Raw genomic sequence first — 13,745 nt, 5'->3', positions numbered from 1 at the left:
TTATCTAAGCTAAGTTGTAGAAGAGCAAAATATAATCATTTTCCACTTGAAAACATATAATCGTACCTTATTTGAACATATAAATTGTTGTAGGCAGATGATACAGATATATTCATAAAAAGAATAAAAAGATTTCAGTTTGTTATTCAATAGTAAATGTAGTTAATATTTTTAAACTACGAGTGTTTTTATAAAACATCGTTAAAAATAATCCTACAATACTTCTATATAACTTATGTGTATAAATGGATGAATTTTCTTCAAATTATTCTAGCTCCAATATTTTTTTTGTTCGAATTAGTGTGAACTAATGTATAAAATATGTATATGCATATATTTTGGTTAAATAAAGATACTTTATAATTTCAAAGTATTAAAATGTAACATTACTAGCACTAATAACAAGAACAAGAGTAATTGCTTTCGTACTATACATAATTAAACCACATTTGTTTTAAGAACAGATGTTTGTTATTGGTGATCCACTTACCCCACCATGGTGGGGCAAGTGGATCATTTGTCGCAAATTTTCAAGTCCCTCATACTCAATACATAACAATCAGAAAAATCGAAATAAATGACGATTTGAAGAATATTAGTCCCTCATTTGTTATCCACAGAAAAAAGTTTGAATTACATTATTCACGTTAGCTGTACATAACAATGAAGTTGACTATTGATTTTTCTGTATCCACTTACCCCACGGTACCTTATAGTATTTAAGGAATATAATTTCTGAAATTTGTTGAAGACCATATTACAGTGATACCTCTATGAGTCGATGTTCCATGACTCGATATCGACTCATGGAACCATACTAAAAACAAATTTTCATGGTTACTATGATGGTCCCTAGAAGCAACTTTCCAAAGGATTGCTGTTCCATGACTCGATATTTCCATGAGTCGATGGTCCCTTCAATATCGACTCATGGAGGTTTCACTGTAGCTTCCAAATGGTGGACCGAAAAATGTGTAGAGCTGTTGTACAGTGGGGTAATTGCACTTAGTGTTTAGGGTGAATTTGTTAACCGCCCCTTTGATAATTTTTGAAGATGATGTTGATGCAATTCGTCTGAAACCTTCCACGTTTTTGTGAGATGCAAATATATATTTTTTTTGTTCTTTTTTTGTTTGCACAAAGCTGGTTTTTGGTCTGATTTTTAGAAGTGACCCAAATCTTATCAAAAAGGTGTTGGTCGATGAATGGATAGCCTCACACATGTTGGGGACTACTTGGCTTCAACCTCATTTACTGGAAAATCCACAATATCCATAAAAATATCAATTCTTGAAAATCATCCAGCTGCAGTTTTTTTTTTTGCAAACAAATCAGAATTCCTTGTTATATAACGTAATAAATGACACAAACTGTTCCCCATGTTAGGGGCGGCTGAGTGCCAGAGAAGGACTCTTAGCTAAACTACGCACTATAGTCCTCCGAACATTTAGGGGGAATGGTCCTCCTGAAATCTAGGGGGTTAATGTCAGGCCCTGCAAGCCAACCGTAAAAACACATCAGCACAGGAACGTCAACGAGAGAATACGGACCGGAACAATCGGCAAAGACCACAGCGACGAAAATGGACTAGCGATTGGAAACTCGGTACGTGGAACTGCAAATCTCTCAACTTCATCGGAAGCCCACGCACACTCTCCGATGTACTGAAGATCCGTGCTTTAGGCATCGTAGCGCTACAGGAGGTATGCTGAACAGGTTCGATGGTGCGAACGTTTAGAGGTAATCACTCCATCTACCAGTGCTGCGGCAACACACGTGAGCTGGGAACAGCTTTAATAGCGATGGGTGATATGCAAAGGCGCGTGATCGGGTGGTGGCCGATCCACGAAAGAATGTGCAAGTAAAGAATCAAAGGCCGATTCTTTAACTTCAGCATAATCAACGTGCATAGCCCACACTCCGGAAGCACTGATAATGACAGGGACGCATTTTACGCGCAGCTTGAACGCGAGTACGACCGCTGCCCAAGCCAGAATCGCAAATTGACCACGTTTTGATCGATGAATGGCACTTCTCCGACATGACCGACGTCAGAACGACCACTAACTGTTGGTGGTGAAACTGCGCCCAAAACTATCTGTCATCAATGACGTACGGTACCGACGCCCGCCCCGGTACATTATCGAGCGGCAGAAACAACCGGATGTCACCAATGCGTACGCGCAGCATCTTGAGGCAGCATTGCCGGATGAAGGCGAGCTCGATAGGGCCCCTCTTGAGGACTGCTGGAGGACAGTCAAAGCAGCCATTAACGACGCTCCCGAAAGCATTGTCGGATATGTGGAACGGAGCTTAAGAAATGATTGGTTTGACGAAGAGGGCCAGGAGATTTTAGAGGAGAAGAATGCAGCGCAGGCTGCAATGCTACAGCATGGTACGCGGCAAAACGTGGAACGATACAGACAAAAACGGAAACAGCAAACCCACCTATTCCGGGACAAAAAAGCGGCGCCTGGAAGAGGTGGAATGCCAAGAGATGGAGTTGCTGTACCGTTCTCAAGAAACGCGGAAGTTCTATCACAAGTTCAACACATCCCGCAAAAGCTTCGCGCCGCGAGCTGAGATGTGCCGGGATAAGGATGGGAGCATCTTGATGAACGGACGCGAGGTGATTGAAAGGTGGAAGCAGCACTACGGTGAACACCTAAATGGCGCAGAGAACACAGGCACAGAAGGTCAGGACAGCGAAGGCGATGGCTACGTCAGCACAGCGGACAGTGGAAACTAACCAGCTCTCACGATGGGGGAAGTTAAGGATGCCATTCAACAGCTCAAGAACAACAAGGCCGCTGGCAAGGATGGTATCGGAGCCGAACTCACCAAGATGGGCCCGGACAGGTTGGCCGCTTGTCTGCATCGGCTGATAGTCAAAATCTAGGAGGCGGAACAGCTACCGGAGGAGTGGAAGCAAGGCGTTATATGCCCTATCTACAAAGAGGGCGACAAACTGGAGTGTGAAAATAATCGTGCAATCACCATCCTAAACGCCACCTACAAAGTGTTATCCCAGATTCTCTCCCGTCGTCCAGCACCTATAGCAAACGAGTTCGTGGGAAGTTATCAAGCAGGTTTCATCAACGGCTGCTCGACAACGGACCAGATCTTTTCCGAGCGGCAAATCCTCGAGAAATGCCGTGAGTACCAGGTCCCTACGCACCATATGTGATGGACGGTGTACAAAACTTCGTGAAGATCTCGGGCAAACACTCCAGTTCGTTAGAGTCTCGGCTGGGTCTATGACAGGGCGATGGACTTTCGTGCCTGTTGTTCAATATTGCGCTTGAAGGTGTCATGCGGAGAACCGGACTTAACAGTCGAGGCACGATTTTCACGAGATCCGGCTAGAGTGTCCATCTCCCGGCCATGTTGCTAGTCCCGGGATTCGGGACAAAAATCTATGCCTGTCCCGGGAAATCCCGGGATCCCGGGATTTATCATTTTTTTTTAATATAACTAGCATTTCAGTTGAAATGGAAGTTCAAATTTACAATACAATGTTTTTATAATAAAATAAACAGATAATGTAACTCTTCAAAATAGTATGTTAATTATGTCAAATCACATTGAAAATATTCTGATGAAGAAACCTAACAAAAATCGAAACTTAGCTTGACTAATTACGAGTTTGCTATGGATTTTTTTTTTCAAATTCTCTATAACACTTATAAATGGAAGTATGATAAAAACTTAAGTCATAATATTAAAGCAATTTGCTTCAAACATTTGAAAAGCCATAAAAACTTTAGAGCAAAAGAAACGATCAAAGATCATTGAAGGTTTTGTAGATCATGCTAAAAGTTAATTACTGAAAATTCTTTACTTAAGTTTACTGCCTTGAATCGCAACTCAGTGGTATCTGCATTTTGGTCAAAATTGGGTTGATAGCAGTTTTCATTATATCTTCTAATGATCTTTCAGCTGCACTAATAAGAAATTACTTTTTGTTCAGTAAAATAAGGAAAGAACGCCAAGTCGAATTGTCCCATAATGAAAAGTAAACGCATGTCAGTCCCACTTCAGATTTTCGCATCGTGTTACACAAACGTTATTTGGTCATCTTTATTTTTTCCTTGGAAAGGTAACGGAGTAAAAAGCAAATTATAAAAGTTTCATTTTAATCTAAACATGTTCCAATCTCCTGGAATTTTTTGAATATTTGTATGTAAAACGAGATTGAAACCTTCTCAGTCAATTTTCTCAATGCCTACTTTTTACAGATGGTACCTACAGTAGGCCGTCCCTTTTTTTTTCTAAAATGCGAAATGATATAAGTTCGTCATTGTAAAGTGCTCGTTTTGGTGAGAAAAAAAATCAGATAAAAATATGAAGTCCGTACGTGGACGCTAAGTGGTCCCCCAACGACCCTAAAGGTATTAGGTGTAGATGACCCCCGTGCACAAAATCGAGCTCGCTGATCTAGTGTACGTAACATGAGTACGAAAAGCCAAAACTAACCAATTGTGGTCAGAATTGAATTTTAAGAAAAATAATATTTTGTACTGTGAATATCTTCATAACACTGCACGCTGACAGTAACTACAGAACTACGAAGAGATCGTTCAAATATTACGTAACGCGACAGGGGAAGGGAGAGGGTCTTCCGTAGTGTTACAGTCCATACGAAAATTTTAAATTTTTCATATAACAGATGTCACGTGGGGGAGGAAGGGTGTCTAAAATTGGCAAATTTTGCGTTACGTTATATTTGAATCATCCCAAAGAGAACAAACTTCTGTGCTGATTATCAACGCGCGCCGAGCAGTTTGTTACTGGTGGCTTTTCGTACTCATGCTGCGTGCACTAGAGCAGCGAGCTCGATTTTGTGCACGGGGGTCATCTACACCTAATACCTTTAGGGTCGTTGGGGGACCACTTAGCGTCCACGCACGGACTTCAAATTTTTACCTGATTTTTTTCTTACCAAAACGAGCACTTCACAATGACGAACTTATAACATTTCGCATTTTCGAAAAATAAGGGACGGCCTAACCTACAGTTTAGGTGTACTTTCAAATTTTTTATCTCAGCATAGGCTTATAAAAATGGCTAATGTTGAAAATAAAAGCATTAAAACCTTGCAACTAGACAATAAAAAATATGTGTTTCTTACTTGGTAGATGGATCTTTTCATGAAAATAATAACTCTTGTATTCTCTTTTTCATTACGTTTTTCTACTTTATCAAAGAAGGTTTATAGTGAGGAAAAATATAATTATTTTTCATTTAAATTTAGTGGTTTTCATCAAATTCTACGTACATTTCGGGAATCCCGGGATTCCCGTGATTTCAGAAATAAAATCCCGGGAAACGGAAAATCCCGAAATTTGTCAAATCCCGGGATGTCCCGGGATGGACACTCTAGATCCGGCCAATTTGTTTGCATCGCGGACGACATGGATATTACTGGACAGAAACGGTAGCAGATTTGTTAACCCGCCTTAAACGCGAAGTAACAAGAAGCGGGCTTATGGTAAATGCGTCGAAAACAAAGTACATGCTGGTAGGCGGACCTGAGTGCGACAGGGCCCGCCTAGGAAGCAGTGTCACGATAGACGGGGATACCTTCGAGATGGTGGACGAGTTCGTCTTCCTCGGATCCTTGTTGACGGCTGACAACAATGTTAGTTGGGAAATACGAAGGCGCATCATCAGTGGAAGTCGTGCCTACTATGGGCTCCAGAAGAAACTGCGGTCAAAAAAGATTCACCCCCGCACCAAATGCACGATGTACAAAACGCTCATATGACCGGTAGTTCTCTACGGGCATGAGACGAGGTATTTTTTACTCAAATTCAATTGAAGTTCTTTTTTTCGAGGTTTATTCTAGAACATCAGGTACAGATCAGTACATTTATCCATTTGCTCATATTTTATGCTATGATACTTAGCTTCACTATACAACTACTTACGTTCGTAGGAAATCATGCCTGTATTTCGTGGAGTCCTTGGTAGCCTAAAAACATCGACACTACTCAATACAATATTTCGTTTTCTTATATGGTTAGATAGGGGCCTTCACAATATTTTAGAACAATCTCTTGATGATTGGTTACGCTTGTAGATCCTAAGGACTATATTCGATAGAGATCTTGAAGGACCAAGAACATAACATCCACACAAATTAATACAATACACCGTTTACCCAAAGGAACTGTTAGGGGCCTTTGGAGTGTTTGAAAACTATACTCTAATCACTTATTACGGTAATCGATCCCAAAGCCTTTATTCATAGGAGTCCTTGGAGGACCAAAAACATCCATACAAATCGATAAAATATTCCAATGACACAAATGAATGGTTAAGGGACTGTGCCATATTAAAAAAATGAACTATCGATTGGCCATTGATCACGCTTGTAGATTCTAAGGCCTATACTCGAGGAAGTCCTTGGAGGACCTATAACATCGGCACGAATTATAACAATACTCATTTTACTGCTATGAATAGATAAGGGCCTGTGTCATATAAGAAAAAAAAATCGAAGTATCGCTAAATACGCCAGTACATTGCAGATATATATTCCAGAAAGTTTTTGGATGAACTAGAACACCTGTTTTACTCATTCACCTCGGATCTGACAATTTAAGCGATTTTCCAAATTATAACAATCTGTTACGGACCAGTCATGTGAGATATTCTGCTTCATAGAAATGATAAATTGCTCTCCATTTACTCTTGGTGAATCATATGCCCAAACTCCAAAGAGTTCTTGAAAGTCCTTAACTTGCACACATTCTAACCTGATTAAGAACCCAATATATCAACAATATGTAAATGATGCTAAAAGCGCATAATTTTTCTAAATAATTTTAATAATTTTCATTAATTCCATATAAGTAGACTCCAAAAGACAAATCCTCGTTTTACGAACAAAGCTCCCTGATTTAATTTACGCACCCCCGATATAGTTCGTAAATTGAGCTAACAGGGTTACGGGAAGGCCCTCTATAATAGGAAGGATACCCTTGTGCCTAGTAGAATAGTCATGAAATGGATTTTGTCGAATCAGAATAGAAAAAATAAATAAATAAATCAAATGAGGATCTTTGTTTTATTACAATTTATTTTCGAGCTTCACTATCCAGAACGTTCGTTCTCTTTATTGAAATTTGTATTCTCTCAATCGAATGCAGAAAGTCGTTGTTATCACTAATTGTACTTTGTTCAGAGTGCCTGTTCAGCAGCCACCCACCACTTCTAAATGTCGTCCACAATGGTAGCGAGAGTGTTCGATGTACCGTAGCGTTCTCCGCGCTTTCGTCCGCATGGCATACGACTCCGATAAGTTGCCATCACCACTAGAACCAACAGTGCAATCAGCAGGCACAGAATCATGACCATCATTATCTGAGTTGAGCCGGTTCCGGAAGAAGCCGTATTGTCCGCAGTGGATGATGCTTTCAGCTCCATCGAGTTGTGGCTCAAAAACAACGAGCCTCGACTTTGATCGATTTGCTTGGAAATGGCCAATAGTTTCCCAGTAGTTTCGGTGATTTTTTCATCCAGTTTGTCGTTCTTGAATGATTGCTGATAAATCTTGAATTCCATTTCCTCTTTGGTTTGCTTCAACTTGGATAAAGTTAGATCGTTGAGTTCCTGCATCATTTTCTTCAGGTCGTTGGAAACGTATGTCTCGTTGGTTGCATTAGCCAGTTGGGCCATTTTCACCTCCAGAATCGTTTTCTTCACCTCGTAAATTTCATTTTCCACCGAAATAACCTTCTTCGTCAGGTCGTAAATTTCCCCTTCGAGTAGCTCGGATTTGTTTGCGATGGCCACTCTTTGGTCGGTGAATCTGTTGATGTCGTCAATGGCATTTTGCATGATTTGTTTTATTTCGGAGTAATCTTCGATAGGGGCGGAAGCGTTCAAGTATTTGTCCAAATGCTTGACTGTCACGTTCCAATCAGCAAGGGGATTTGTGCTGTCAGTGCAATATATCCCCTTAACATTTGTCTTATCGTTAATCAGATTTTCGGTTTTGAATCCTCCAACTGTAATCGATAGAGCGTTCAAACTACGAATCATCCGCGTAAGAAAAGAGCAGTTCCAATTGTTGTCCGCAATGCTTATTTTCTTAAGATTTGGAAAAATTTTATGAATTTCATCGATGTTTACTTCTTTGAGTCGATTTCCTTCTATGTATATTTCTTCAGTTTCGCTTGAAGATGTAAAAATGTCAAAATCAATGCGATTTAGCTTGTTGTATGAAATATCCAACCGTTTGAGGGCTGTCAGTTGAGAAAAAGTTCCATGTTGCAAGTTAGTGATGGCAGTTTCCTCCAAGTTAAGATCAACAAGCTTTTTCAAATTAGCAAAACTGGTCAATTTTAAAGCACCAATTTTATTATGAGATAGATCCAGAACTTCCAGGCTGCTGATTTTATCAATCCCATCCATAGAGGACAGATTGTTCCACGCCAAATCCAAGCGACTTAGCTTTAGCTCAGCAAAATCATCGGCAGTAATTTCGGAAATACTATTGTTACTCAGAAATAAGTTTTCGAATGATGGAACCAGTTTTATTTTTTTCAGCTTGTTGCTAATAAGATTTACTCTTTTGGCTTTCAAACCATTGAATTCAAAGCTGGTAAGACTATTGTTTCTCAGCCATAAATACTCCATCACCTCGATTCCATCGAATAAATCCTTGTCGAGATACACTAATTTGTTGCTTTGCAAGAACAGCACCATTAGCAATGGGTTATGCTGAAATAAAGCACTCTGCAGAGTTTCCAATTCATTGTTTGCAGCATACAGCTTTTTCAACATGGGCAAATGAGAAAATACAACATCATCAAATGCTTTTAGTTTATTCCCACTCAACAGCAACGTTGTTAGGAGGCCCAGATTGTAGAACGCCTTTTCCTCAATATTCGAAATATTGTTATTTTTCAGATCCAACAAACTCAGCTTATTGGCCCCGCTGAATACGTAATTACTCAGTTCCGTCAAAGTGTTTCCGGACATATTCAGCCAAAGCAGTTCTTTCGCTTTCTCGAAGGTGTACCGGCTAAGGGACTCTATTTCGCAGTCGTTCACGTCCAATGACTGAACGGTGAACGTATCGAAGATTCTTCTCGGAACTTCCAACAAAACTGAGTCGACGAAACTGAAGAAGCGCGGAATGCTGTTGTAGTAGTAACTTCCTGAGGAGCGGAATGTCACCTCTGTAGATATGTCATCGATTCGTACTCCTGAGAAGGTACAATTTTGTCCGCTGGAATAACACTCCAGGACGATTCCGTGCGTCATCGTTGAGATGGTAATCAGTAGGAAGATAAATCTGAAAGCAAAGCACAGATATTTCATGAAAAGATATTCTGACGTGAGAATTATCTGGAATATAAAAAAGGAGTAAAATTTAACATTTGGATAATTCAACGCCAAGTCCACAGTGGTCCAACAAGCAGATTTACGCGAATAGCTGCGTTTATAGAAAAAAAAAATAGGTGAAAGCTGTTTTCTATTATAGACTCTTGATTCTCAATTCTAGATTCTAGATTCTAGATTCTAGTTTGGGGTCGTCCAAAAATTACTAACCCAGAGGAAATAAAAAACACACTGCTCATCTATTTCCAAAATAAAACAGCTGTGTGTTTTAATTTTTTCCGATTCGGTAATTTTTAAGCAGAAAACTTATTTTTCAACCCTAGTTGAGTTATTTTTCAATGTTAACATTTGCTCCACTTTTACTTGGGCTTTAATAAAATTTAGTTATTAAATGATGATGCATTTATTTTATTTATAAGTATACAAATTAAAAGATTAATAGGATGAATTAAAATCGAAGCTATATTGACTTGGGAAACATTGTTTTCTTGGATATTAACGAGACAAAGAATCAATCGTTTATTCATATATTCTGATGGAGCTTCAATTCTTCAAAATAATATGCTCATTTAGGCAACTACTAAAGTTATTACAGTAAAACAAGATACTTATTCAGTGAGTTATGCGTTCAATGTTGCAGGAGATCTCCACTCAATCATCTCATTGATTTGTTTAGATATATCAATGTTCTTGATGGAACAGCATTAGTAATCATGTGGACATTAAATTCGAGTGTTATTGAAATTGCCCTATCATTCAGTTTTATAATTCCCTCCGTAATTCTACGAAAAAAGATTTTTATTATTTCATTGTTGCGGTATGAGTTTCAATATGGGAATCGCTAGAGAAGTTTGATTGAAACATTAATAAAGATGATCGTATATAAATCGCTAGGATTTTCAAAACTTTCCAATTATAACTGTTATTATTTTTCTATCCCACTGTTCTGGCCACTGCTTGCTAAACGGATTTGAATTAAGATGATAATCATGAAGATCCATTCCAAATTAAGGTATTTTGTTGACCATATTCACTGAATTCTGTTTTTTTTTTAACCACGAATAATTTGAAAAATCTTCTGTTCAATACATTACAACATATTCTGAATCTTTACTCATTACTATTAACTTTATCAATCCGAAAATAGATATTTACTTTTTTTTCATATTTTCAATTGTTGACTTGGTTTAGATTTTCATTGTAACAATTATCAAAAATACTACAAATTCAATTTAACCTCTATACATTGGAAACCAGAATTATTTAACAGAAATAGGAAATAAGTTTGTTTAAACTGTTTGTTCGTAAACGTCATCTGTTTCTGAGCAGCAAAAAGTAGTCGATGAATCACCCCCTGTTCGTCGATGAGATAAACGCCCAAAAGTGTGAGAAAGGGATCTACAAGCGTGAGAAAGGGATCTACCAATGAAGGTACAATGGCATTGTACCTTCTTCCACCTCATCTTGGGTATAGAAGATGGACTGACACAAGGAGAAGACCTCTTTCTACTGCAACACCGGGTGACGTCATTGAAGTGGACTACCCAATTACCGTACAAGTTTTTATTAAATGATGATGATGATGATGATGATGATGATGATGATGATGGTCCCACCACATACCCCTACAAAGGTTTGAGCGAGACGATATATCTTTAAGATAATTAATTATGATCAATGTTAACCAGATTTGCAAACAATAAACGGTCTGATTATTTCAACAGATATAAACAACATTACAAGTTCCCATACTATACAGCAAAAAAAAAAATGGTAAAAATCTGTTGGTCTCAACCACACTTTTCATAAGTTTTAATAGTGATCAAGAAAGTTCAACAAAATCCAAAACATTGCCAGAATTGATAACCCCGCCGATGATGTCAAAACTATCGGAAACATTTGCATTTTCAAGAAATTTCCGACATTCAACCAGAAAACTTACTACTAATGCATGGCATCCACCAACAGCATAAATTCTCAATTCAAATGATAAGTAATCAAACAGTCGTTTATACCTGTGTACCGCGCGCGGGACTCAAACCTCCGTAGACTACACATAAAAAGGAATAAACTATAACTACGTCAATAAATAAAAAATCCATCATCATCATCGAGGCGAACATCGTAGTTTATTAGTGCCCAAATTATTATTAAACATATTTTACAATATAGTCAATACAAAATATCCGTTAGTCAAAACTTTGTCAAGATACAATATTAGTCAAGTACAAAAAAGTTAACATGTAGCTGTTCAGAAGGCAGCTTTGACGTGTGAAATACATAGTCTCTTAAACTGTGATAGAGTTGCAGCACGTTTGATGTGTATAGGCATCGAATTGAAAACATTTATTCCTTTAAAAAACAAAGAGTTTTGTGAAGCACCGTACAAAAACTGTGGTGTTCTTAATTCAGTCGCGTTTCTAGTATTATATCTATGAATGTCACTTCCTCTTTCAATTCGATCACACAAATATTGAGGCAACAAACCGTTAATTACTTTAAAAATGAACACCATCGTCAATAATACAATTCTTTGCTTCACCGATAACCACTGAAGAGCATCTAATAAGAAAGACGAGGAAGTGAATCTGTTGCATCTCAAAATCAAACGCATTATTTTATTTTGCAAACGCTGCATTCTCGATATTTGTGTTTCATTTGCTAAAAACAAAATGGAAGCGCAAAACTCCAGATGTGGAGAGATGATTGATTTGCACAAATGTATTTTACTAGCAATCGTTAAATCGTTTTTTAATCGGCAGAGTATTCCATACTTCTTGGCTATTTTCTTGATAACATTGTCGATGAGAGCGTCGAACTTTAATCTGTCATCAATAACACTGCGGAACACGTTTTTGTCTGCAGCACCAAAATACTGCTATTCACTTAATTAAGGGTTGCTGAGTCCATTGCCGTTTTCATAAATATCATAGCACGTCTAGTTTTTGAGATATTGACTGTTGAAAATGCAAAAAATGACTATTTCAGCCAACTTGCATGCAAGTTTTCCAGCTTGTAAGGTAATATATTGGCTTAATTTGCCACAGAATTCAAACTTTATGTGTATAACAATACTTATCATCAAAGTTTGTATTACTTTCGATACTGAAAAGTTATTTTTTGATGGTTTAGAGAATTGTTGTTTTTTGCCATATAGAAGAAACGAAGAATTTTGTATGGAGACTGCAAGCCTGTTGAAAAAATCGGTTTAATCGAAATTTCATCGCGCAATTTCGATCAAATTATGTCTGAAATGAAATTTCAAGTTCTATTTTGCATGTTTGGTGGATTAGATTACAAAAAAGTATGATAAATTGTACTTTAAATTTTATGTAAACATTAATAAAACCAGTGTTTTATACAACTTTGGCGACCTGTAGCTAAAAATTGTGACGTGCTGGAACATTTCTGAGAATGGCACCAGATTCAGCAACCCCAAATCTACTAGAGACACATAATTTGATCCTTGAGACACGCAAAAATGTCATTTTTGTTACGCTGTGTAATCACGCCAAGATATTTAATTTCGCGCACGCGATCAATTGTCTCATCATCAATTTGTATTGAGACGTCTATATTTGTTCGATTCCGCGATATCAACATAAATTTAGTTTTACTTATATTCAATTTCAACTGTTTGTACTTCAACCATCTACTCAGAGAACGTAAATCTGCATTCATATGTGCAACGGCATCATCAAGATTTTTAGCCGCAATGAATATCACGGTATCATCTGCAAAAAGATTTATGTCACAAAAACGTAAAACTCGTCGCATGTCATTTATATACATAATGAATAAAACGGGCCCTAATACACTCCCCTGTGGTACGCCAAGGCTGTTCACCACGGGGCTCGAAACAGAATCATTGAAAGCAGTCCGTTGGGTTCTATCAGTTAAATAGCTCTCAAACCATCTATATGCAGAACCCGAAAATCCAAAGCGCTTGATTGTTCTTAACAACAAGGGCCGAGAAATCGTTTCAAAAGCGCGTTTGAGATCCAAAAAAACAGCAACAATCGTATCTTTACGCTCTACGTTTTCTTTCCACTTTGCCAACACCAGGTTCAATGCGGTTTCACAAGAATGACCTTCCCGATATCCCGATTGCTCTGGTATTAGCAAATTATTACTATTTAAATATGCTAACAGCTGGCCTTTTACAACAAGTTCTAAAATTTTCTCTAATGTGTGCAACATGTTGATGGGACGAAACTCTTCGGCTTTAATCGTCCCAGCAACTTTTTGAATAGGAATCACAAGTGATTCCTTCCATACTTGTGGCACGTGCCCAGTTTGTAACGATTCATTAATCAGGTCCAGCAGATTGTGGCCGATGACATCAAAGCAATCTTGTATTACTCTCGCATTAACGTTATCTACGCCAGCCG

At 38.1% G+C, this 13,745-nt stretch overlaps 2 protein-coding genes across 3 annotated transcripts in view; one reads left to right on the top strand and one right to left on the bottom strand.

The window, feature by feature from the left end:
• LOC5570884 (cardioacceleratory peptide receptor) overlaps positions 1–13,745 on the top strand; it is a 362,493-nt gene that overhangs the window by 307,479 nt on the left and 41,269 nt on the right. The window lies entirely within an intron of this gene.
• LOC5570883 (chaoptin) overlaps positions 7,050–13,745 on the bottom strand; it is a 28,002-nt gene continuing 21,306 nt past the window's right edge. The window contains exon 2 of the mRNA XM_021855914.1: positions 7,050–9,307. Coding sequence (XP_021711606.1) covers positions 7,219–9,307 — 2,089 coding nt within the window. The 3' untranslated portion in view covers positions 7,050–7,218. The remainder of the gene's footprint in view (positions 9,308–13,745) is intronic.

Source organism: Aedes aegypti, chromosome 3 (assembly GCF_002204515.2).
Source record: "Aedes aegypti strain LVP_AGWG chromosome 3, AaegL5.0 Primary Assembly, whole genome shotgun sequence".
Lineage (NCBI taxonomy): Eukaryota > Metazoa > Arthropoda > Insecta > Diptera > Culicidae > Aedes > Aedes aegypti.
The sequence above is the reverse complement of the archived record's forward strand: the minus strand, read 5'-3'. Positions and strand labels throughout refer to the sequence as shown.